The following is a 23493-nucleotide window of genomic DNA, read 5'->3' as shown; positions in this document are numbered from 1 at the left end:
CGTTGTAGCATTTTCTTGCATTACCCCCCTTGCGCAATGCCTCCAGGGGCCTGTAAGGTACTTTTAAATAAATAAATAAAATTGTCGCAGGATGTAATTTGCTTTCTCTCTTCTCTCGTCCCGACGAATGCACTGGAAGCTAAGCAGAGAGGGATGGCATGGGGGAAAGAAGTTATGTCACGCATGCGCCTTGATCTTGAGCACTTTTTACTTTTTTTGTTATTTTTTCTTCAAACGCGCGGATTACTTTCAGCTGATTGCAGGCACGTGGCGGCCTCTTGCAGCGGCCGCTGTAACTATGCAGCTCACGATGCTCAAATCGGCCAATGGACATGAAAGTGGGTATATGACGCGGTCATTTGGGTATATGGCATCATTTGCAGAAAGAAGAGGGAACGATTTCTAGCTGACTTAGCGAATTAATTGTAAATTCCAGGTGGCATGCCACGCTATAATGTTTGGCTCGCATGTTCTCAGGAGCCTCGACTACTGATCGGCAGCATTTTGAGGCCATGCTGTTGCAGGGCCCCTTTAAGTGTTGCAGGGCCCCTTTAAGCAAAGCTTTCATAACTCACAGATTTTGACTTCATACACAAAAAACCCAGCACCGGCGAACGTACAGAAATGTGGCTCTCAAAGGTGCACCGTAGGCTTCCTCACTACATTTTTCTTTCCTTTTCTTGCTTTCCAGTTTGTGCTGTCACTCACGGGATGCATTGCACTCAACGCCCTTCACCTTACAATGCCACCACCGGCACACTACCCACACCTTCATCAGCTTCTGAACGCGGCCTACAGCTGCGGCCATTTCGTTCTGTTCCTTATCTACACACACTACCTGCAGTTCCAGTTGCCAGCATCGCGATTCACCAAGCTCAAGAAGAAGTGAGGTGCAACATTTCCTACATCGAGCTCACGCTGCGACGGGAATGGGACATTGACAGTTTGCTGCACGTTTCTCGACCGAAAAAGTTGCAGTGTTAAACTCCTTAATCATTGTCATCATTGCAAAACAACGAAAATGTGGTGTATTCTGTAGAGCCAGTGGCCGTGTGTGTGATATGCTTGAGCTGTAAAAAGATGTGAAGTTGAGGACTCGATGCTTACTTTGCACAATGTGCGTCATAATGCCAAATTTTGAAGGGAGTGCTGCCATTGCTTAAAACAGTTGCTCCCAATTGTCTCATCGTTTTAGTGTGACGTAGATCACACACCTGTTTTTGTGCTGGTTCCTATTCTCTCCATAAATTGGCTAGGTGCTTTCAGTAGAAGCATTATTTTACTGGTAGCAATTATGTAGGCCAGTCTGCAGCTGTCTTCTGTGTTTACGTAGCTACAAGCAGCATATGTGAAGTGCCACGATGTTTTGAGCTAATTGAACGTCTTTACATGTTGGCGTTTGGGGAGGTGAGCAACCGCTACCTCCAAAAATCATCAGATGGTGTGTTAAATCATTGCACATGTTCCTCTACCACTGCCATTGCCAAAATACCTTAATAGACCACACCCTACCAAATAACTTACTTTTTGCAACACTAAAGTACAGTAGAATCTTGTTAAACCTCAGGGGGCCGGAATACGGTTCTGATTAGCAAGCATTTCGCTGACTGAGAAAGATGTGAAGTACAGCACTGTCTATCATACACCGTCTCAACATCAATGGACATAAGCTAAAAGAAGTAAATGTATCGACTAGTTTGTCCCGTGGTGTGGGGCACAGTTCACCACTATATTACGTGGACTAGGTTTTTTTTCAAGGAGGCGCCTGCGAACACATTAGAAAACATAGTTTTTACTGTTCCTATCGGTGTCCAGATAATGTGCAGCAGTTGTGCATAGAGTCCTTGTCACTGTTCATTGTTGGTTTCTTGATTGCGAGTTTCGGCATTGCGAGAACGTACTATTCCAAATTGTCCCTCCGTCTAAAACAAATGTTAGAAATCGTTCCTAGCTTACTTATGTGATTCCATTTGCAGAGGGTTACGGAAACTTCCGTTCCAGTTAATGAAAGCATTTTTGTATTATCATAGTGCACTTAGACTGTGGTTCTATTCTAGAGATTTCCGTTTTGCAAGATTCTACTGTATTTCATCTTGATGACCTTAATGGGCATTCTGAGAGGGCATTGTTATTGGTAGGGTACGAGTCATACAGAGTTCCTTGGAAGTTTTCGATGCAGTGCCTCGACCGGTGTTGCTAGTCAGACACCTCAATGTGTTTTGTGAGCTTTTAGATAGTGCAGAACGTAAGACAGGACTTCACAGGCATTGAGCTGTGCTGCACGCTTTTTAGTCAGGCAAGGCCGTCTTGCTCCTGAGCATGGTTATGTTTAGGATGTTGCATGTTGGCGCCATGTGTGTGTATGCACACACTTAGGGCAAGGCAAACTGCCTTGTACTATCGCGCTCAGTATGAGCTACATCATGCGAGCGCGTGGCCGAGCGCTCTGCAAGGTTGTACAGCGGCGCCAATCATGGTTTATTTTCAAGTTATTGGGAGAGAGTTTGGCTGCTCGTGCGAGCGCACATCCCCTTCACTTGCTCGCCTTCACCCTCGAAGTTATCATTTTCGAAGCTGATATCACCGCAGGGCAAAACGAGGACGAGGGTGAAAGCAAGTGGAGGCGATGCGCGCTCGCAGGAACAGCCAAACTCTCTCCCGATAACTCAAAAATATGCCTTGATCGGCGCCACTGTACAACCTTGCAGAGCGCTCGGCCACGCGCTCGCGTGATGTAGCTCATACTGAGCGCGATAGTACATGTGTAGTGCACCGTGAATAGGATAGCATTTAAAAAAATTTTTCAGGCCTTGTTTAGAAAAAGTTTGTGATTATGTTTTAAGGGCATGACTTACAAGTTCTTACTTTTTTTGTAGACACAACATTAATTATAACCAAGAGACAAGAAAGCCAAGATTAGTTTTAATTGATGTTGTGTCTAGCAAAGAAAAACGAGCCCTTAAAATTCCCTTTAGTTTTTTTTGTAGCTGTTCATATGCAAATTTGTGATGTTCTTGTGCCAAGTGTGATTGCACATTTTGGTTAATATTTTATCGATCTCGAATGATATAAACAGCTTGCTTTTCTACACGTCCAGTGGAAGGGAACTTTTGGCAGTTAAAACTTTTATTCTGATTGTCACATATTGGTTTGTATAAGTGTCTGTGCGACTTCACTGCTTTATTCAATACTGTAATGCTTTTTAACCGTGCTTTACGTTCATAGCTTGTGAACATATGAGGTGTACATGTTAATGCGAAAATTCTCATTAATTTTTTTATGCAGATGGGCAAAAACATTGCGTTTTCCTGTTCATATTTCAGTAATTGATCATAGTACTTCAGCACAGTTTGCAGTCACCCCAAAAAAAAGGGATGCTATGCTACATATGGTTATTAATAGAAGTGTTGACGTGATGTTAATAATACATGACGTAGACCTTCTACAAAACATATTTCTCGTTTTTTCTACCATACTTTATCGTGTGTACCATGCGTGAAGGATTACTGAAGCCTAATACCGTTCTTTTTCTGCATATTGCACAGATGTGTGCTTTTCATAAAGCCCTTTTGTTTGCATGCCCGCCATTAAATCTTTTCCACTTTTTGAGTGTGTGTGTAGTAGTTTGCGACTGTTGCCCAAAATATTTCGCTTGTCTGCATTGTGCTGCTTCCCAAGTGTGAAATCACAAGTTGTACACCCAGCTTCTGCCATTTGCATTCTGATGAGGGCAGGATGTAGTAACGTTCACAAACACAGCTTTGCATGCAGGTTAAGAAAGCCTGTAGGCAATTGATTACTGACACATACATTCGGCTAACTTAGTAACAACATTTCGTTGATGGAACTCCACCATAGCATTTCTTGTAGCACCCATGTCATTTTGGGGAGTTCGATTCAGTCAATTGATAACCTATGCCCTCTGCTCATACAGGCGATGAAAATGTCTGCCTTTGAAGCTTATAGCTCTCGAATAGCAGAATTACATAACAGGAGAACTACGCAATACATAGAAGATAGCACTACTGTGCAGTCAGAAGGCTATGCATACTCCTTTGTGTAGGAGTATGAGATGCCTCAAGCCCCAACACAATTGTGAAAAGAAGTTGTCACTGGTTTAACGGGTGGCAAGAGCTTAATTATTGAGTCGAAAGCTTTATATGCCTCATTATATGAGAAAAAGTGACCGTCAGCATAGTTGTCAACACGAATGGTACCAAAAATCACCATCGAAGGTTATGGTGATGACTTATCATCACCATTGATGATGATTAATTATCATCATTGAAGATGGTTTGTTGATGATGACCAGACAGCCACACTGTATGGCTTCCACCTTCCTAGTCATCTAGGTGAATGTGTAAGAAACCCTGTGATGCGCAAAGACGGCTCTATGAAGTCCACCATGTACCAAGACCGGGGTTTGAAGTGATTGAAGGAATGTCACAGAATCTAATGTTACATGCACATAGCTCAGTCGTTCCTGTTGTCAGTTGAAGCCGTTAACTAGAACAGAAGAAGGAAGCAGCAGTGTTGTATTGTTACAGGGGGGAATAGGTAGAAATGCTGCTCGTCAAGAAACGGTGCCAGAAAATGACAGTTTTGCCCCCCAAGGGCAAAGCAATGACTGCAATCGCAACATATTGGAGTGTTATACGAAGTAAGGCTAGCAGCTAACTCAGGCATCCAAACTGGCTTAATTCAACAGAACACTAGTGTAAGGAACTGCGGCCGCTGCAGCAAGCAAAGTGAACAGAGCGGTGCGAACACAGCGTGTCCGTAGGTATGGGTCGTCTGCTGATCCCTGTCGAAATAGGGCGCACGTGACCGCGCTCTGCCATTCGAAGTACCAAGTTTCTGCCTGATCGAGCCATGCAGCCACCACGGGAACCCTAACGGCCCTTTCGTGCAAAGAAAGTCAGCACATTTCGTCTCCACTTGAGCCGCGACTGCCAGTTGTCCATGCAGGCGTTCACTCGCACATGGAACACACGATGCATGAGGTGACGTTATCGATTTGGCATTTTATACAGAGCCTCACGGTGATCTGGACAACGATGGCAGAAATGCACCCGTAGGGTCCATGTAAGTGCTATTGCATAAAAGACGATCTATACGTGCAAGCAGGCACTGGCAGTAAAACCAGCATGTCTTTCTTCAACATGTACAAAGATCTTCTGTTGGAATACATAAAAACGAATAAGAGAGAAGATGAATACCAGTGGAAGATACTAAACTTTGAATTAAGTTCAGTTAAGTGCTAGCCTGAAAATCGAGAATTCACACTGCGAGAGCAAACAGCGCTAAACACGGGACGGAGAAGAAGAACGACAGACACAAGCGCTCCGTCCCGTGTTTAGCGCTGTTTGCTCTCGCCGTATTCATGTACCAACCAGCCCAGTTAAGCACACTCCTGCGAGAATTCACAGCTTTTTTTCAAAGCTGAGTGAGAAAACGAGATATGCCAAAAAATAAAAACGAAAGAGTGAACTTGTACTGGGCAAAACAGCAGAGAAAAACTTGATGATTTATGACATATAGATGTGATCATCTTTAGCCTAAGCAGGCGCAAGACTGTAGGGAATTTTAAAGGCTGTCTAGGCGACTGTCGTAACAAATGGACTCAATTGCTTCTTTTAAAACATTTACGCACGTTTCTAGAAGTGTACTGAACCTTCGTATTCAATATGCTTATACGGTGAATTTATTTTCATTAATACGTTTTAGAAAGAGGATGTGGCAAAAAATAGGAAGAGGCTTAACTCCTGTAAACCTAGCTATCGCGAGTTGAAGGTGCACGCACTTCCTGCTCTTTCTCCTTACATGGCAAGGAGCACTCTGAGAGGTGGAGAGACGAGCCGACGAACGCAGCATAGAGCGAAATGAGCAAGGGCCGCGTTTCGATTATCATACGTGTGCAACTCCACTAGCATTCACTGTAGACTCATGAACAACTGCAACGCCGCAACTAAATTTGGACCTCTGGTCGGTTTAGGGGCAGCTTAAACCATCGCCTGGTCACGTGGTACCACAGCTATGATGCCTCTCGACAGAAGATCAAGTGGCATGACATTACGCCTGCCACACTTGCGCTCTGGCAGCTGAAGGTCATTGTGACATGACCTTGGGAGACACGGAGCAGTAAACCTTTTGCTCTAAAAAAGTGAAAATCCTTGTTGAGGTGTAAAACGGTATAAAGACTATAAAAAGTTCTTGCACTGATACGCACTGTAAATTTCATCCTAGCTATACTGTAAAGCTGTACAGAAATTAAAATTTAAAAAGATAACTGTATATCAGCTTGTGATGATTATGAAAACTAGCAAGTAGAGGGAAATACAGGTGGCTATTTTACAATCAAGATGTGGGCAAGGATAAGAGTTTGCACTTTGAACCGATTACAGTGCCGATAACTTTAAAGCAGTACAGAGACTGCTTACGAGATGAGCAACTCATGTAGGGCATAGTTGGTCATGTAGTCTATATCAGTGCACACATCATGTAATACTGTATGTTTAATTAACGCACGTGGTAACCCACATCCCAACATTCGGCATCCATAACCTGTGTTCTAAGAACCAAGCATGGGTTAACTGATTTATGTGTAGGGCATGGCTGGTCGCGCCGTCTATCAGTGTGCACATCATGTTTAAATAATGCAAGCAGTAACCAATATCCCAACGTTTGGCATCCATAACCTGTGTTCTAACTGCTCATAACAGCCAGCATGGGTTAGCTGATTTATGTGTAGGGCATGGCTGGTCACGTCGTCTATATCGATGCACACATCATATGTTTAATTAATGCAAGAAGTGACCAATATCCCAACATTTCGCATCCATAACTTGTTCTAACTGCTCATAATGGTTAGCTGATTTATGTGTAGGGCATGGCTGGTTATGTCGTCTGCCTATATCAGTGTGCACATCATATAAAAAAATCACAGTTTCGCCGCAAGGGTGAAGTAACGTGGCGTTTTGGGCGTGTTGGTATGTCATACTGAAGATTATAACGCACGAAAAAACACTGACAAAGGAAGACGTGACACACACAGGCGCTAACTTGCAACAATGTTTATTTCGAAAACAGGGAACCCCATATATAGGCAACATCGCTTTTGGTAACCATCATCATTGCACGCACTTTGCAATTTCAACTATCTTTACTTAGATAGGCTAACTCCTTACAGGAGAGGGCAATTGACGGTTTGGAAATACATTTATCTTCCAGCCTATCAATCAACTCAGCCTCGATAATTTCGCGGGTTAGCTGACCTCGGCTGATATTGACAATTGAACATGCTTGAAAAATGGGCATGCACGTGGTATGACCATCGTTACTTGCACTGGCACCTGACTTACTGCAGTGCCTGCAGTGGGCATCGAGGAACCCACCCCTTTTTTCTTCACGTTGTAGTGGTGCTCCTTCAAACTCTCGTTAACGCACCGTCCACTTTGACCCACATAACTCTTGCCACATATTAATGGAAGCTTGTACACTATTGCATCAGCACATTCTACAAACCTAATTTTATGCTTCTTTTTGCACCCCTGCGTCTCCAATGAGGCAGGTCTGGTTATTCTGCACAAACGCTGCAATTTTGTGGGAGCCGAAACTACTTTTACGTTCGCACGTTGTCTTGTCTTTTTTAGTTTGCAGTGATGGAAGCGACATTTTGCTTTTTGGAGCACACACTGGAGCAGAAAAAATGCTTGTTTGGAGCAGCTATTGATATTTTCGGAGCAGATGTCAAAATATTCCAAACGAGTCCTGGAGTTGAAAGCATTATTTAATTTAAGCATCTCATAAGTATTATTACTTATTAAAGATATTGCACATACAATTATCACTGCAAATTGCAACAAACAAATAATTAAGCAGATGGGTGGTCACTGAACACTAAGTACGATGAGCTATATATTTAAAATATCGGGTACTTGTGAAAAAAATGATATAAAACCGATGAAGCTGAGCCCCAAATTATAAAAGAAACTAGAATAACATAGAGCAGTTTATAATCAGTAACAGAGCAAAGAAATCTGCTATTTTCATATTTCACCAAAATAGCCCAACATAGCTAGCATTTGAAATTAAAAAAAAAAAGAAAAAAAATGACAAGGAAACAAGTTCGCATAGGTTGAAAAAACAGCCTTGCCATTTCTTGTGGCAAAAATGAGGTCGGAAATGACAAAGTGATAAATGTGATCAGTCACACATCACAGTCCTCCCACCAGCAGTTTGTAATCAGTAAGATACCAAACTAATCTCACACACATTTTACCAAAATAGTCTGCCTGTCATGTACAGCAACATACAGGTAAATCGGAGACATATCAACAATGGCACTACTTGTGGCATTGTCGATATGCTAGTATGGAGCTAGTATAGAAACTCCATACTAGTACACTGTAGTACATACTACACTCGCGGACAACTTTTCTTGGCAATGAAGAAAATGCTACGGGGGCAGAGCTTCTGCACAATACTGCTCCGCGAAGAAGTCCGGTTTGGCGTGCGTTTCGAATTTAGTTTCAGTTTGTGAACCTTCCGTATCTCTTGTGACGGCTGTTGGATTATTTTAGCGGCCATGGTCGAATAAGAACATTGCATACTATTTGCTTCGTCTGCTTAGACAGCCATTCGCCAGTGAAATTCATCACAAGTTCCTTCGGCGAGTCATCGGAAAAGTTGGAGGGTGACGAGCGCTCATCTGAAGACTGAAGACACCATTTTGACTGCGAGGTGGACGTAAAAGTTGCGACGTTTTCACACGTGCAAAAACGTGAAGTGACACTGCATACAGTAAAACAAATATAAATCTTATATTTCCTTGGTGCGTGCTGTGCCTCTTTTCAAACAGTGTCCCATAGAAAGTCGAGCAATGTTGTTCTGCTTAATTCTCACGCAGAAAACAGAGAGGCAATTGTGGGCCTTTTTTCTTCAGCGGTAGCACATGCATACTTTGGCTCTGCAGCCTTCTCTTCATTGCCAAGAAAAATGTCCGCAAAATATAGAATGATAGTAGACAGCTTGTTTCTCGTTATGTTTAGGGTCGCTGGATGATCATGTGCTTAAAGTTCATTGTTTTCAGTTTACCAGTGCCATTTCGGAGCAGGTCCGGAGCAGTTACTAACAAAAATTACAGTCTGGAGCAGCATGGAGCAGCATTTCTCCTTTGGAGCAGTTTGGAGCAATTGGAGCAGCACTTCCATCACTGAGTTTGTGTGATAACCCGTGGATATATGGAATGACCGCGACTTTCCTCGTGTCAGCTAGACCCTGGCTGGCAGGAGTGTTTTTTGACGAGTTGCACTTGAGGATGCCCTCAGAAACGCTGACAAGCACATGAGTAGGGTAACCCGCGGACCGAAGGCGGCCCATTTGTTCATTGAAATTTTCGCTCATGCGCTCAGGACATGACTTGCGCAGGGCGCTGAGCAAACACGTTTTAGCTATTCCCCTCTTCACCAACTTGGAGTGTGCCGAATGATACGGAAGCAGTGGCTTGTTGGCGCGAGGGTCGTACTTCCAGTGAATGTATTCGTCATGGAATAAAAGCCCGATGTCCAGAAAGCGAATAATATACCATCAGTCGGCAGCTCATGTGTTACGGCTAGAGGGTAAGTCCTCGCGTACGAACGAAAGAGCGTTAGTGGCTAAAGAATCAAAACAGCCAGTGCTGCAGTCAAGAAAAATTAAAAAATCATCGGCATATCTAAACATCCTCTTAATCTCAAAATCTGGGAGCCGATCACACATGTTTTTGTCAAGTTCCGCTAATAATAAATCGCTGAGAATGGGTGCAATACAGGAGCTGATGCAGATTCCATGCTTCTGTATGGCTTCTATGGCTTCCCTTCCCATAGAATAAAAGTCGACCGTAGATAAAAACTCAGGAGCTCTAAAAATTCCCCACTTTTCATCCCGGTAGCGTTCACGAAGGCGACATTTCCGAATCGGTCAATACAAGCCTGAACACAAGAGAGCAGACTAGATCGAGTGTGGCCTGGGAATAGAATAGATCAGCAATGTCTATAGAAAAAGCATTAAGATGCTTATGCGATGACGATCTGAGATAGTCCAAAACAACGTTAGAGTTTTACAAAGAACGGATTCTCAACTGGTAATATATTGAACATTTTTTGGAGAAACAAGGCAATACACCTTTGCCTAGGTGCCACGTTTTCCGACACTATATATGTTGCAAGTTAGCGCCTGTGTGTGTCACGTCTAGGGAAGCTTCCTTTGTCCGTGTTTTTTCGTGCGCTATAATCTTCAGTGAAGCTAAGAATGCGATGGCAATAAAATTGCAATGTTATACATAGTAATATAAGGCTAGCACATCAGCTAACTTTTTGGATCCCATCTCACGTAACAACAAAATGCTGGTTTAAGGGAATGCAGCAGCTCCAGGGACCAAAGCGGTTTTCGTGCTGTCGGCTAGTCCTCTAAACGCGAAGTAAGCGTTGAGAACGCAGCAAGTTTACGAGCAGTCTCGTGATGTCGGTCAAGATAGTGCGCGCATCAGCGCTCGCCATGTGACCGCACCCTTATGAGCAAAGTTCGCAGTTGCTTCCCAAGCGACACATGCATGCATCACATCGTGGCCGCACACGCTAGGCAAAGCCCAAAATTTATCCCATACAGCGACAGAAAACAATAGCGTCCATATCAACTAGTGCACAGTATGGCCGTGGTGTGGTAGGTGTGCCCTTGTGAACATGCACTGTGCTCATTTTAAGATTGAGGCTAGTATAATTTACAATGTAAGCATGAAATGGCTACTGACAAAGCATGCTTTGTCAGTAGCCATTTCATGCTTACATCTACTCTAGATTTTAGGCGAGCCATCCAATCTTTCTTAAAATATTTTTCACATACTTGTCAATGTCGGTGTACCAACTGTTGTGCCATAGCGGCACAAGTACTGCGCCTATGGCATTGGTCTGTGGAATTGGTCGTTAACCCATTCTTCCAAGCTTTACGTTCAAGCGTGGAATAACGGAGGTACTCATATTTAAACTAAAGCTAGGCATCTAATCTTTAAAAATTCATACTGTTAAGGCAATAACCCTGTCACGTGGCAAACCTAATGTTAATTCTAAAGGATGACATTTGTTTGTAATGCCATTTATTTGCTGTCACACACAATAAAAATCTAAGACAGTCAAAACAACATTTTCATTCGAACATGTTCACTGACACTGAACTCATTTGCATTCATTTCGGGACAGAATGCATAGTCTTGATTACAGGCCGTACAGAAAAATATTGCTAATGACGCATGTTCTTCAAATCAATTCAAAAAGTGTTCCTAAAAAATCACAGCATATCCACGTGGTGAATGATGATGAGTGGGGCGAAGCGAACTCGACATACTACGTCAGCTCCGGCAACGATCGCAATTATTTGCGTTTTTTCAACTCGTGTCCCTACAAGCCTTCTACCATCGTCTCCAAGAACGTCAGCGGCAACCGTGGACACCATATCTGTCCAGGTGGGTCGTCTTCTGACCCTTTTTCGGTCACTTGAAGCTTTCGCCACGCCACCGCAGAGCTAAGCCTAACGGCGGTAAGGGCCGCGCTGGCCCTGCCCGGGGATTCCCCGGCTATGGCGGCTCCAAATCAAGTCACCGGTTACGATCCGGAGTCTCTACGGATCGTAAGCATGGATACCGCTCAAACCGAGGCACCTATGCCAACTGAAGAAGAATACCTCCAGGATATGCTCCGCGTCTGGCGCGGAAAGAAGAACTCAGCGGTGGCCTCGAGAGACGCAGGGGCTCTTGCAGCCAGACAACACACAGCGTCTCGCTCTCAGCATGCACAGGGCAAGAGCGCGCCGAGCGTCGCCTCGCAACGCATCAAGCAACTCCAGTGGCGGCCGAAGAACACGCCGCGCATCGAAAAAGACGATATCATAGTGGTGCTGAAACCCCGTGAGACGCTCGACATCAAGGCCACTTTTGGTCCTGGACAAGCCGGCGCTGCAGTCCGCAGCATTCTCGGAGCCGACGCAAGTGTGGGCCTTGCGGTATGGCCCATCTGGGACCAAAACGTGCTTGTCTGCACGCTCAAATCAGTGGACGCCGCCGAGAAACTACTACGGGACATTACGCTGCCGGTCGGGGGCCGCCAGCTACCATTTCGGGGACACCCCAAGCTCTCCGGCGAGTTCTGTCGGGGCGTCGTTCATGTCTCCCAAGACGAAACGTCCGAAACTGTGAAAAGCAAACTCAGTGCTGAACCAAATGTAGTGACTGTGCGCAAGCTGGGCGACACCACGGTTGCAGTGATCACCTTCGCGGGGACCAAGGTGCCACGGACGGTGTTATACAACTGCGAGCGGCTCCCTGTTCACCTATATAAGAAGACAGTGCCTGCATGCCCCCTCTGTGGCACAGTGGGCCACCGAGCAGATACCTGTCCGCGACCGCAGCCTGGCCGCTGCATAAGCTGCGGGGTCCAGGTACCTGCTGCTACTCCTGACGGCCCAACAGAACATCAATGCGTCCCGAGCTGCCTGCTCTGCGGCGGTGGCCACAAGACTGGAGCTCCCGGTTGTGCCGGACGGTTCCGGTAGCCAATAAAGTCGGGATCCCCACGCGGATCCAAGCCGAAGACAGCGGGGGGGCACAAACAGCCTCCGATGCCCAAGACCAGCCCCAAGAAAGCGCCAGCCGCCAAGTCGAATAAGCCAGAGCCCAAGAAGGCCCACACTGGGCCCTCCACCAATGCAAAGCCTGGGACACCATCGAAGCCTCCTGTCCCATGGTCAAGGACTTTCCACCCTTGACACCCGTCCAGGCACAGGTGAGCTGTTGGGGTGGGGCAGTCTCCGGACCCTCCCCTTCTCCATCCCCTACCGAAACCGCCCTACAGCAGCAGATAGAGGAGCTCAGGCGCCAGAACCGATTTCTTGCGCGCAAAATTCAGGAATTAGAAGCCAAGCAGGTCGGGTCATCCGAGCCAGAGCAGGGAGCCGAGGTAGAGGACGGGGATGACGGATCCTCCGTAACATCCGACCTCACTAGCGTCTCGCGGCGGGACGCGGACACGGTAGTTGGATCAGTTTCCGCTACTGGCGCCACCGGTCGCCTCGAGTCCCTGGAGCGTAAAACCGAGCAATTAGAGGAGCGCATGGCAGCCCTCCCCGATCAAATCATGTCGGCAGTGCGCGCGTCCTTCCAGGACATGTTCACGGCAGCCTTAACGCAAGCACTTCCCGAAATTATGGCCCAGGTCTCTGACTCAGTTCTTAAAGCCGTGCAGCCCTGGGTTAGCACCCAAATTAAAAACACGACTCAGTGCGACTTCCCGCAGCTCAAACGCAAGACGGCCTCTCGTCAGGCAGTGGACGAAGACTTTTCGGGGCTGGCTCCTGGTGGGCCGGTGCGGCCTCCTATTGCGGCCGCACCGGCTCCAGGCCCGGGCCGGTCTCCTGCACCGTAAATAAATACTAAAAGATGGCTAGCCGACCTAACAAGAAAGCTAAAACCTACAAAAATTTGAGATTATCCAATGGAACTGCAGGGGTTTTAGAGCTTGGAAAAAACGGTCGCACCTCCAGCTCTACCTGCAGTCCCTTGGAAATATGCCGGCCCTGCTTGCTTTGCAGGAGCCCGGCATGGACGCTAAATTCCCTGGGTACAGTACTTTCCAGGGGGGCCCCTCGTCGTGCATCCTGGTTAATAAAGCATATACAGCGATTCAGGTCAATTTAAACTTGAGTACCGATCAAGAATACACAATGGTCAGGGTACTGCCTCTCAGACGTCGCGACCCGTCAATACATATCCTAAATATATACAGCCCCCCGCGTAAGCCGCGCGTAACTTTCAGCGAAATCTTCCTTAGTGCAATCAAATTGGCAGACAAAGATCCTTTAGTGATTGTTGGAGACTTCAATGCTCCCAGCCTTCACTGGGGCTATCACTACGAGCAGGCCAGAGGGCGTAAGCTGGCGGGGCTTATCTACACCCTTCGCCTCACGCTGCTCACGGATCCGGCGTACCCCACTCGAATGGGGAACTCCGTAACCCGTGACACGTGTCCGGACCTCACTCTCGTAAAAAATGCTAAGGATGCTACCTGGGAGAACTTAGGCGATTCTCTAGGCAGTGATCACTGCCTTCTCCGAGTTACACTCCTGGAAAAGCCAGCGCATAAAAAATGGGGTCAGGCCAAGCTGACCGATTGGCAACAATTCCGTAATGAAACTATTCCCCCCGTATTATTTTCTGGCGGCTACGCGGAGTGGGCTACACACATAAACCACATTCAGAAAAAACACATTACTACACTTCGAACCAACGAAGAGATCCCCGCAGTGGACACTCACCTCCTCCACTTGTGGGAGGCGCGCCGCAGCTTAACAAAACGTTGGAAAAAACAGAAGACTAATCGCAAATTACGTACCCGTATAGCCCAACTCACGGAGCAGGCTGCAGCGTATGCTGCCCAGCTCTCCGATTCAAATTGGATAGCCCGCTGCGACGCCGCAGCTCGTCAGATGAGCTCGAAGGGGACATGGCGTCTCTTTCGCAGTCTCATAGATCCCTCTCAAACGAGAGGGGAGACGCAAAAGCAACTCCGGCGAGCTCTGCATGGGTACCAAGGCACGTCGGCACAGCTTGCGGATGCTCTGTGCGATAGATATCTCTGTCGCACGGAGGACCCGACTGGGCCGGCGTACACGTACTCTGGTAAGCCTAACCACGAACTCGATGCCCATTTTCAGTTGCATGACCTTAAAGCTGCCTTAGCTAAAATGCGACGGGGTACGGCTCCAGGGAGGGACCGCATAACAGTGAAACTGTTGGCAAACCTCCCTGACACAGCCTATTTTCATTTATTAGAATACATGAACCACATCTGGGACGGACGTCCGCTCCCTCCCGAGTGGAAAACATCACTTGTGACTTTTATTCCCAAAGCAGGCAAGGCCGTGAATACGGAAAATCTGAGGCCCATATCACTGACCTCGTGCACGGGCAAGCTTATGGAGACGATGGTACGGGATCGCCTCTCTCCATACCTGGAGAGCAAGGGCTTCTTTGCAGACACCATGCTTGGGTTTCGCCCACATATGTCTGCACAGGACGTCCTTCTCCAGCTGCACAGGGCCGTCATACAACCCACAGCTATGCAACACAATGACAAAGCCATCCTCGCCCTTGATCTGAAGGGTGCTTTCGACAATGTTAAACACGATAGCATCCTGGCCAACTTGAGTTCCACCGACTGCGGGGCTAGGACCTTTGCATATATAAGAGATTTCCTCTCTAAACGCCAGGCCCTTCTTCGGATCGAGGACGAGGAATATGGCCCGTACATTATGGGAACACTGGGTACCCCTCAGGGAGCTGTGTTATAACCGCTCCTGTTCAACGTTGCTATGATGCGCCTTCCAAACAAATTGGCCCAGGTGGAAGGCATTCAACACGCAGTATATGCCGATGACATTACAATATGGACCACCGAAGGGAGCATTGGGGAAATGCAGGAACGCCTTCAGCGGGCCGCATCCATAGTCGAGGCGTATGCCAACGATTGTGGACTCCAATGTGCTCCAACCAAATCAGAGCTTCTGCATGTTAGAGCGAAGCCAACCGATAAATCAGCCATACACATCTCTCTGTCTGGGGTTCCCATCAGAGAGGTGGAGGAGCTTCGGATTCTCGGCCTGTTCATTCACCACAGACTCAGACCGGACTCCACAATTGCGAAACTCCGGATAGTAGGCGAACAGGTAGGGCGCATGATCCACCGCGTTTCCAACAAGCGGGGCGGTCTGCGGGGCAGGGACGCGCTTCGGCTCGCCCATGCCTTCGTGACTAGCCGGACACTCTACGCCGTCCCATACCCTCGCACTAACAAGCACGAAGACGACAGAGTAGATGCCATCATTCGCAAGGCGACTAAGCGAGCTCTGAATCTCCCTGTGGCCACCTCCAACGCCAAACTCAGAGCTTTAGGCGTGCTCAACTCCTACCAGGAGTTGCGGGAGGCCCACCTTGTGAATCAATACACGCGGCTCGTGCAGACGGCTCCCGGGCGCCGCCTGCTAAACCGATTACAGATCCAACACGTTTGCCCTGCAGAGGAGGCGGAGCGTATTCCAGAACTGTGGCGCCATATGCTCTCGGTCTCTCCGCTCCCCAGTAACATGGATACGCACACGCACGAAAGCAGACGACAAGCGCGGGCTCGGACGCTTGAAAGACAACACGGCTCTCGACCTGGTGTATTCTACGTGGACATAGCAGGGCCTTCGCCCAAGGGATTTTACACGGCCTCTGTAATTCACCAGGAAAAACACGTCAATGGGCTCTCCTTCCGAGCACAAAATTCAGAGCGAGCTGAGGAAGTAGCGATAGCGCTTGCTGCCGCGGATCCCAATTCGAAAGTCATCATCACGGACTCCCGTAAAGCATGTGCTCACTACTTGGCAGGGGAGATATCCCCCTTAGCCGGATAAATTCTAAAACGGGCTGCCATTGATCCGACCCCGAAACGCATTATATGGGCTCCTGGCCATCAGGGCTTACGAGGTAATGAGGCCGCTGACGCGGCCGCCCGAGCGCTTACCCACCGGGCTCCTCACCCTGGCTCTTATGACTCGGAGGCCAATACACCGCTTCTGCGGTTCAAAGAAATTCTCTCATATTATCGCGACACTCACCGCCTTTTCCCGGCTCCTGCAAAGGGGCTGAGTAAGGCGGATGAGCGAACTCTAAGGCGCCTGCAGACAGGTACTCTACCCTGCCCTGCAATATTAAAGCACTACGATCCAAACACGGATGGGCGGTGCCCACACTGTGGGGAGACCTGCGATATCTTCCACATGGTGTGGGCATGTACTAAAAATCCCGACCTGCCCCCTTCCCCTACCCCTTCACGAGAGGCATGGGAGACTGCCCTCCTCAACTGCTCCTCACTGGAGTCGCAACGGGCTCTGGTGCGACGGGCGCGAGACGGGGCCTCGTCATGCGGTGTCCCGGACTAGGGACGCCGACCATGTACCGGGGTCATGCTTTGGCCCCCAAACTCTCTTTTTAGGGGCGAAGCTCCTTAAGGCGGCACCCGTTCGTCCCTCGTAGTCGTCGTAGTAGTCCGTAACATGTCTTACGCTTTGACCTCCAAGGTGGTGCCGGTGGGAGATTTCTCCTGTGCGTTGTTGAACAATAAAAAATTCGCAGCGTGCGCGTTAACTAAAAGCCGAATTCTTCTGTCTCTCATTCCCCATTAGCAGCCATTGGCATGTTCCAGTAGGAAACGTTAGTAGAAGTAGAAGTGTAAGTGTTAGCTAAAAGCCGACTTCTTCTGTCTCTCATTCCCATTAGCAGCCATTGTTTACCTCCAAGGTAGTGCCTGGTGAGATTTCTCCTGTGCGTGATTAAACAATAAAAATTTTGTTCAAAACGCCGTTGATTGATGAAATAAACCAACGAAAGACGCCAGATGTTTTGTAAAAGCAGAACGAAAGAACGCCAGATGTTTTTCTTAAAGTGTAGTAGTAGTACTTGTATGTAGCCACCTCGCCCGATCGTCAACGGGCGAGGTGGACCGGCAACGGCGCGAGGACCCTGCCGTACGAGTGTTAAATCACACTAAAAGACATACTTTGCGGGCGATACACTCTAGTGAGCTTTCAACTTTTCGTCTTAATGTACATGATAAAGAAATTATTTCTACGAAAAACGCAAGGCACACCTTGAGCAATATATTTGGTTTTGGGACGCTAAATGGAACCATGAGGCGATGCGAAGCCGGAGCACTTGCACGATCGCGTTCCGTTGGCTTTCGTTGGGCATGCTACCGACCTAGCGTCGTGGAACGCGCGTCCTGTCTTCCCTCTAGCCTTGCCTTTAATTCGCACAGGGCGAGCGGGGAATGCGGTCGCTCTTGGCGCTCTTTCGCTCGGGAGCGGACTTCTTCCTTGCATTTCACTGATCACAAGTGATAATGAAGGGACCACGTAAACCAACAGTACAATAAAAGTTTGATGTTTAATATATACACGATGTTTCACACTCTTTATATTATGTACTGGGCGCATTTCACGGAAGAGTTTCACGGTTTACAGATGATTCCCTCCGTAGCTTCGCCCCACTCATCATCATTCACCCCGTGGATATTCTGTGATTTTTTTCTTTTATAATAAATGTTTTTTCATCATCATCAAGCGAACTCGCGCTGCAGCACGGCGATGGCATTGGCGCGAGCGTGGTCCTTCTTGGTGGAAGATATTGTGACTAGATTGTTTGAGAACCACAATCTGTTGCACACACCGCAACTATGGCCGAAACTGTTATCAAGGAAGTCCCGCTGGAAGCGCGCGTCGGCGCCTGATGCGTTTTGCAGCCACTTCACGTGCTCGCACAGCCTCGGGCTCTGCCTGCCGGTACGCGCGCTTTCTTGCCGCTTCACGGTCCTTCATGCTTCACATTTTGAAGATCCGATTCGCGCCGCAGCCGTGCAGCTTCGGCCTCGCGGGCTCGAACGGCGGGGTCTTCGCGCTGCAGCCGTGCAGCTTGTCGAGCAGCTTCGGCCTCGCGGGCTCGAACGGCGGGGTCTTCGCGCCGCAGCCGTGCAGCTTGTCGAGCAGCTTCGGCCTCGCGGGCTCGAACGGCGGGGTCTTCTCGCCGCAGCCCTGCAGCTTGTCGAGCAGCTTCGGCCTCGCGGGCTCGAACGGCGGAATCTGCTTCGCGGCGTCGACGTGCAGCGTCGGCCTCGCGGGCTCTCACCTCAGGATTCTGTCTGCGAGCGCGCGCTGCCGCCGCCTTCCGTGCCCTCCGTTCCGCAGCCTTGTCTTCTATCTGGCGACTCCGAGCTAAAGAGAAAACGTGCCAAGAGGGAGCCTCATGGCGCGTTACTTCTGAAATGTTGTCTTCGGGTGTCGTTGAAAACACGAGACGTAGTAAAGAAGAAAGAACGCCACACAGGCGAACACGCACGAGAGTGTCACTCGTCAACGTCGTCTTCTTCTTCTACTGCATACCAGAACGCGCGCAGTAAAGAAGAAAGAATGCCAAACAGGCGAACACGCACGAGAGTCTCACTCGTCAACGTCGTTTTCTTTTTCTACTGCATACCAGAACGCGCGCTTCTCACGAGCTAGAGATGGCTACTACAACGCTACAAACAAACGGAGGATGGACAGACCCACGGCATAAGGAGCTTCGCCTCTAAAATGGCCGCACTGTCCCCACACTCTGTCGTCATAAGCCATGCGTATGTAAAAAAAATTTGGCTCTTGGCTTTACTCAGTCAAGTTGTGAAACCACAAATTATGTGAAACAGCCAAGCATATATTTTAAAGCAATTGTTATTACAGTTATTTCAAGGATACACACATCAAATGCAAGTTTTATTGGCAGCTCTTTAAGGAACCACACCTGACAGTTTATGCCGATCGATGTCACATGACACATGCTGTGGGCCACTCCAGAGTGTAATAAGCAGTGAGCCCCCCTTTGTTTGGAGATTATTTTTATAACGACTAAGCTGTTGTAGCTCACCGTAGTTTGTGTGGTGTCACCAGAAAACTCCTCAAATTGAGCAAGCCCCACTACCGCATACAGCAGGTGTGAGTGTCAAACGAACACGTGAAAAAGAGAGAGAGAAAGAAAGAGACAGAAAATAGGGAGAAAGAACGATAGAAAGAAAGAGGAAGAGCAAAATAGAGAGAAATAAAGGGAATAAAGACATATAATAAGATAATACAGAAAAACATAGAAAGAGACAGAAAACAGAGAGCAGGACACAAAGAAAGAAAGAGAAGTAAAGATTGAATCAACAAGAGAAAGAAAGAAATAGAAAGAAATAGATGCAAAAAAAGATATACAAGAAACAGAAACAAAAAAAATAAAAAATAAAGAGAAACAAGGAAGGCCATCCAGCTGTGCTCTTCTTCAGGCTTGGCACCAATAGTGCGAAGCTGCTATAATTTTTTGAGAATCATAAGAATGTCTCCAGAGCGAATGGCCTGTGGCAGCCAGCACTGTAGGAGCTGCTCTTCAAAGAACCACTACCGTAATACATGCTGTGCACCAGTCCAGCGCACGAGAACCTGCTGCATCTGGGGGTGAAAGAAGGGAAAATAGAGAAATCTGTAAAATCCTATGCACTGTGAGAATACACACCGTAGATGCTCGTGTTAATGCTAAAGGCAAAGGGCATTATTTACTTTGCATGATCGTAATATATTACACTATGCAGACGAACTCGTGAACAGAAAACTTGCTTGATATTAGCTTGTGATGTTACATTAATGCATTCTACTGCATAGCACTGCGTAAATGGCCACTCTGTGTTTGCAGATGCAATGCTGATTTCATGTGTGTGATGACAATGCTTGCGCTAAGGCAACATGTAAGAATAAATTGACTCTCTTACTTTTTTTAAGAACAGTGAGTTGTTGCTACCTCACATAAGGTTAGCACTCACCCTGATTCATGACTTCGCATATGATGGCCAATGCACGCCTTCAAGCTGATGCGCTGGTAATGTTCTTTAAAATACCACTACACACAATTACCGTATGCGACATATCAAGTGCCGCTATGCAAGCAGCTTTTGCTTAATCTAATCCACGTCAACATGTAAGCTTTTCATGGTTTTTCTCACCACGCCACATTTTTTGGAAGACTATCCACTGTGTCTGCTGAGCAGGATGCTGAACCCTAATAGAAAAGCAAGAAAGAAGTTTGGCGAAAGATGAAGGCTACAAGCGATGCGATATCATTGAACGGGGAATGTTACTCAGAGATGGTAAAATTACACCTAAAAAAGTAATTAAATTACACTGCTAATTATCTTTCTCAAAATTTTAATTATATAATTGCATTACAATTTACAGCTGGCCAAAAGTAATGACACTGCATAAATATACGACATTTCAAATTAATTAAATTAATTTGAAATTACTTTAAGAGAAGTTCGGATGCTATCTGACATTTCTGTGGGCCTGTCTGGTTCCGATGCTTGAGGTTTGACACTCAGGTTACATTTTTTGTTATTTTTCTTTTTTTGATCGATTATATGTGCCATAAGGGAAGCACACAAGGTATATATTAGTTAAAAGTAACAGCGAAAGGAATGAGTATATTTCTGGAAATTGCTCGTAGTAAATCATAACACTGTTGAATTACCAGCCTCATTACATTACTCATTAAAGCAAAAAGTAATTTAATTACTGCCAAGTCTGATGTAGCTGAAGGAAACATTTGCTCTAGTGACACTGAACATTACCTGTTCAACGATTTCTCATCTGCATAAAAGCAAAGAAGCTACATCAACTTGCTACACTCAAGCATGCAATTACGGTAATTTAATGTGAAGAGTTATACGCGCCATTACAATGCTATGATGAGGCACGAGGTTCTTGACTGTGTACCTGAATCTAACTACACAAGCTTTTTTGCATTCCGCTTCTGTAGAAATACAGCCATCATGGCCATGAATAATGAATTAGACGCGTGATCACTTGCGTAGCATCTGAGTGAATGTAATGAGAATACATTATCAGAATCACGCTCCCTATTAAATGACAGCACTGCCATCTGGATCCGCCTACATTACATTTAGAAACCATGACAAAACCTATGCACATATGTACATATCATGCATTAGTGTTATGACTGGACCAGAGTGATCACCTCTATGTAGTCATGTAAGCCCATTTAGTGATAACCTTTGTGTATACATGCATTAACCCAGCTTTCATTAGACCAGTTTACTGGCACCAAGACAAGTCAGACTCTCAACATGACATATTGGGAGAAGTGGGCTAGTAAAGCTTCGTTACAATTAAGCACACATTAGTCTGATTGTGTGACAAGTGAACAAGCTATTAATTATCCCATAATTAATTACACTTCAGAAGTGACGTAAAAACTGCAGATTTTCTTTCCCAAAGATATTCCACATGCTTCATTTATGATGACGTAATCCACAGTTAGGCTAACACACTGCGACAGTGTGGACAAATCGCAATTTGGATGAACCGTAAGTGAACCACAATCAGGAAACCTATATAGCAGATTCTAAAGCTGAGCACGTCGGTTGGTATGCAGTCAATTTATTTATTTATTTATTTATTTATTTATTTATTTATTTAAGAGTACCTTACTGGCCCCTAGAGGCATTGTGAAAGGAGGGCAATAAAATGGTAAAACATGCACAATAATTAGAAAACAAAAGGTATAGGTTTAAATATGTACATAAATTAGAACAAGAAAAAAAGTTACAGTAACATATGTGGAAATGTAAATTAATATTGTGTTAGATGATATACGAAAAACAACATGATGAGACAAGAAAAAATGCGCTTTGCACCGTAACAGCTCATTATACAATAAAATTTGACACAGTAAAATACAAACAATATATTTACAGAATTAATGCAGCATAACGTGGCTATCCCAGAAGATTATTTAATGTAAAATTGCACGTTAATAACAAAAAAGGCAATGAAAAGACCAATGTAATCGGTAGGGTATGTAAAATTATTTTAACAAATGCGCTGTTAAAATATGCCTGAAATTTTTTCGGTCACTCTCGGAAGCTATGGTGTTAGGAATCATGAGAAGGTCATGTGCAGCATTACAGTGTGAAGGTTGCAGTGTCTCAAGTTCAATGAACCACCAGTGAACACCAGCCTTTGCCAGACAATGCAAGCTCCACTGACAGATTTAAATAATATCAGGTGTTTTAACGTCCCAAAACCACCATATGATTATCAGGGACGCCGTAGTGGAGGGGTTCAGAAATTTCGACCACCTCGGGTTCTTTAACGTGCACCTAAATCCAAGTACTAACAGATTTCAATGCAGTGCACCAGAGTGGACGCGCGACTCTCCAAAAGAGAGTTAATGTATCTCTTTAAAGACAGTTATGCAAGTGGCGAAAAAGAGTCAAATGACTTTTTTTTTTAGATTTCAATGCAGTGCACCAGAGTGGACGCATGACTCTCCAAAAGAGTTAATGTATCTAGTTAAAGAGAGTTATACAAGTGGCAAAAGAGAGTCGAAGGACTCCTTTTTTTTTGTTCGTAGAGTGTAGCTTGCTATTTCACAACTATGCTAAAGGATTAGGGAGAGACAATACATGAATAAGGGCGGAATGGAGTTGACTGTACAAAATACTACAGCGAATCCTAGTAACCAGTCCAATGTGTAGTCCAACGTTTTTATTTGTGCAGTCACTGTAGACATTCTGTGTATGTAGTTCCTATAATAGTATGACAGGTGCAGTTTTCAGCTTATGCAAACAAATCAAATTAAACGGTGTCCGTATGTCCCACATGCAAATTTTCGACACACAAAAGGTACTCTGATGAGGTAAATGAGGGACAGTACTCCCACAAATTTCTTCTTGATGTAATTACAGATGAATTTCATCATGTCTTCAATTGGAAATTAAGACAGAAATCAGATGTCAGAGTATGTCGGAGGCTTATTAGTTACTTTACGGCAAACACCACAAGAAG

At 46.1% G+C, this 23493-nt stretch overlaps 2 protein-coding genes across 2 annotated transcripts in view; both read left to right on the top strand.

The window, feature by feature from the left end:
* Positions 1 to 3610, top strand: part of LOC119406033 (dolichyl pyrophosphate Man9GlcNAc2 alpha-1,3-glucosyltransferase) — a 47378-nt gene extending 43768 nt beyond the window's left edge. The window contains exon 15 of the mRNA XM_037672880.2: positions 692 to 3610. Coding sequence (XP_037528808.1) covers positions 692 to 889 — 198 coding nt within the window. The 3' untranslated portion in view covers positions 890 to 3610. The remainder of the gene's footprint in view (positions 1 to 691) is intronic.
* An 11252-nt stretch (positions 3611 to 14862) lies between these two features.
* LOC125759955 (putative nicotine oxidoreductase) lies at positions 14863 to 15375 on the top strand. Its single transcript, XM_049419496.1, has one exon. It carries the CDS (start codon positions 14863 to 14865, stop codon positions 15373 to 15375), a length of 513 nt encoding a protein of 170 aa, XP_049275453.1.
* The last annotated feature ends 8118 nt before the right edge of the window (positions 15376 to 23493 follow it).

The sequence above is a fragment of the Rhipicephalus sanguineus genome, chromosome 9, assembly GCF_013339695.2.
Source record: "Rhipicephalus sanguineus isolate Rsan-2018 chromosome 9, BIME_Rsan_1.4, whole genome shotgun sequence".
Classification (NCBI taxonomy): Eukaryota; Metazoa; Arthropoda; class Arachnida; order Ixodida; family Ixodidae; genus Rhipicephalus; species Rhipicephalus sanguineus.
Note: the sequence above shows the minus strand (reverse complement) of the source record. Positions and strands in the feature narration are given on the sequence as shown.

Coding starts and splice junctions, on each gene's coding strand:
- LOC125759955 (XM_049419496.1), top strand. CDS start 14,863: ATGAACCACATCTGGGACGGACGTCCGCTCCCTCCCGAGTGGAAAACA.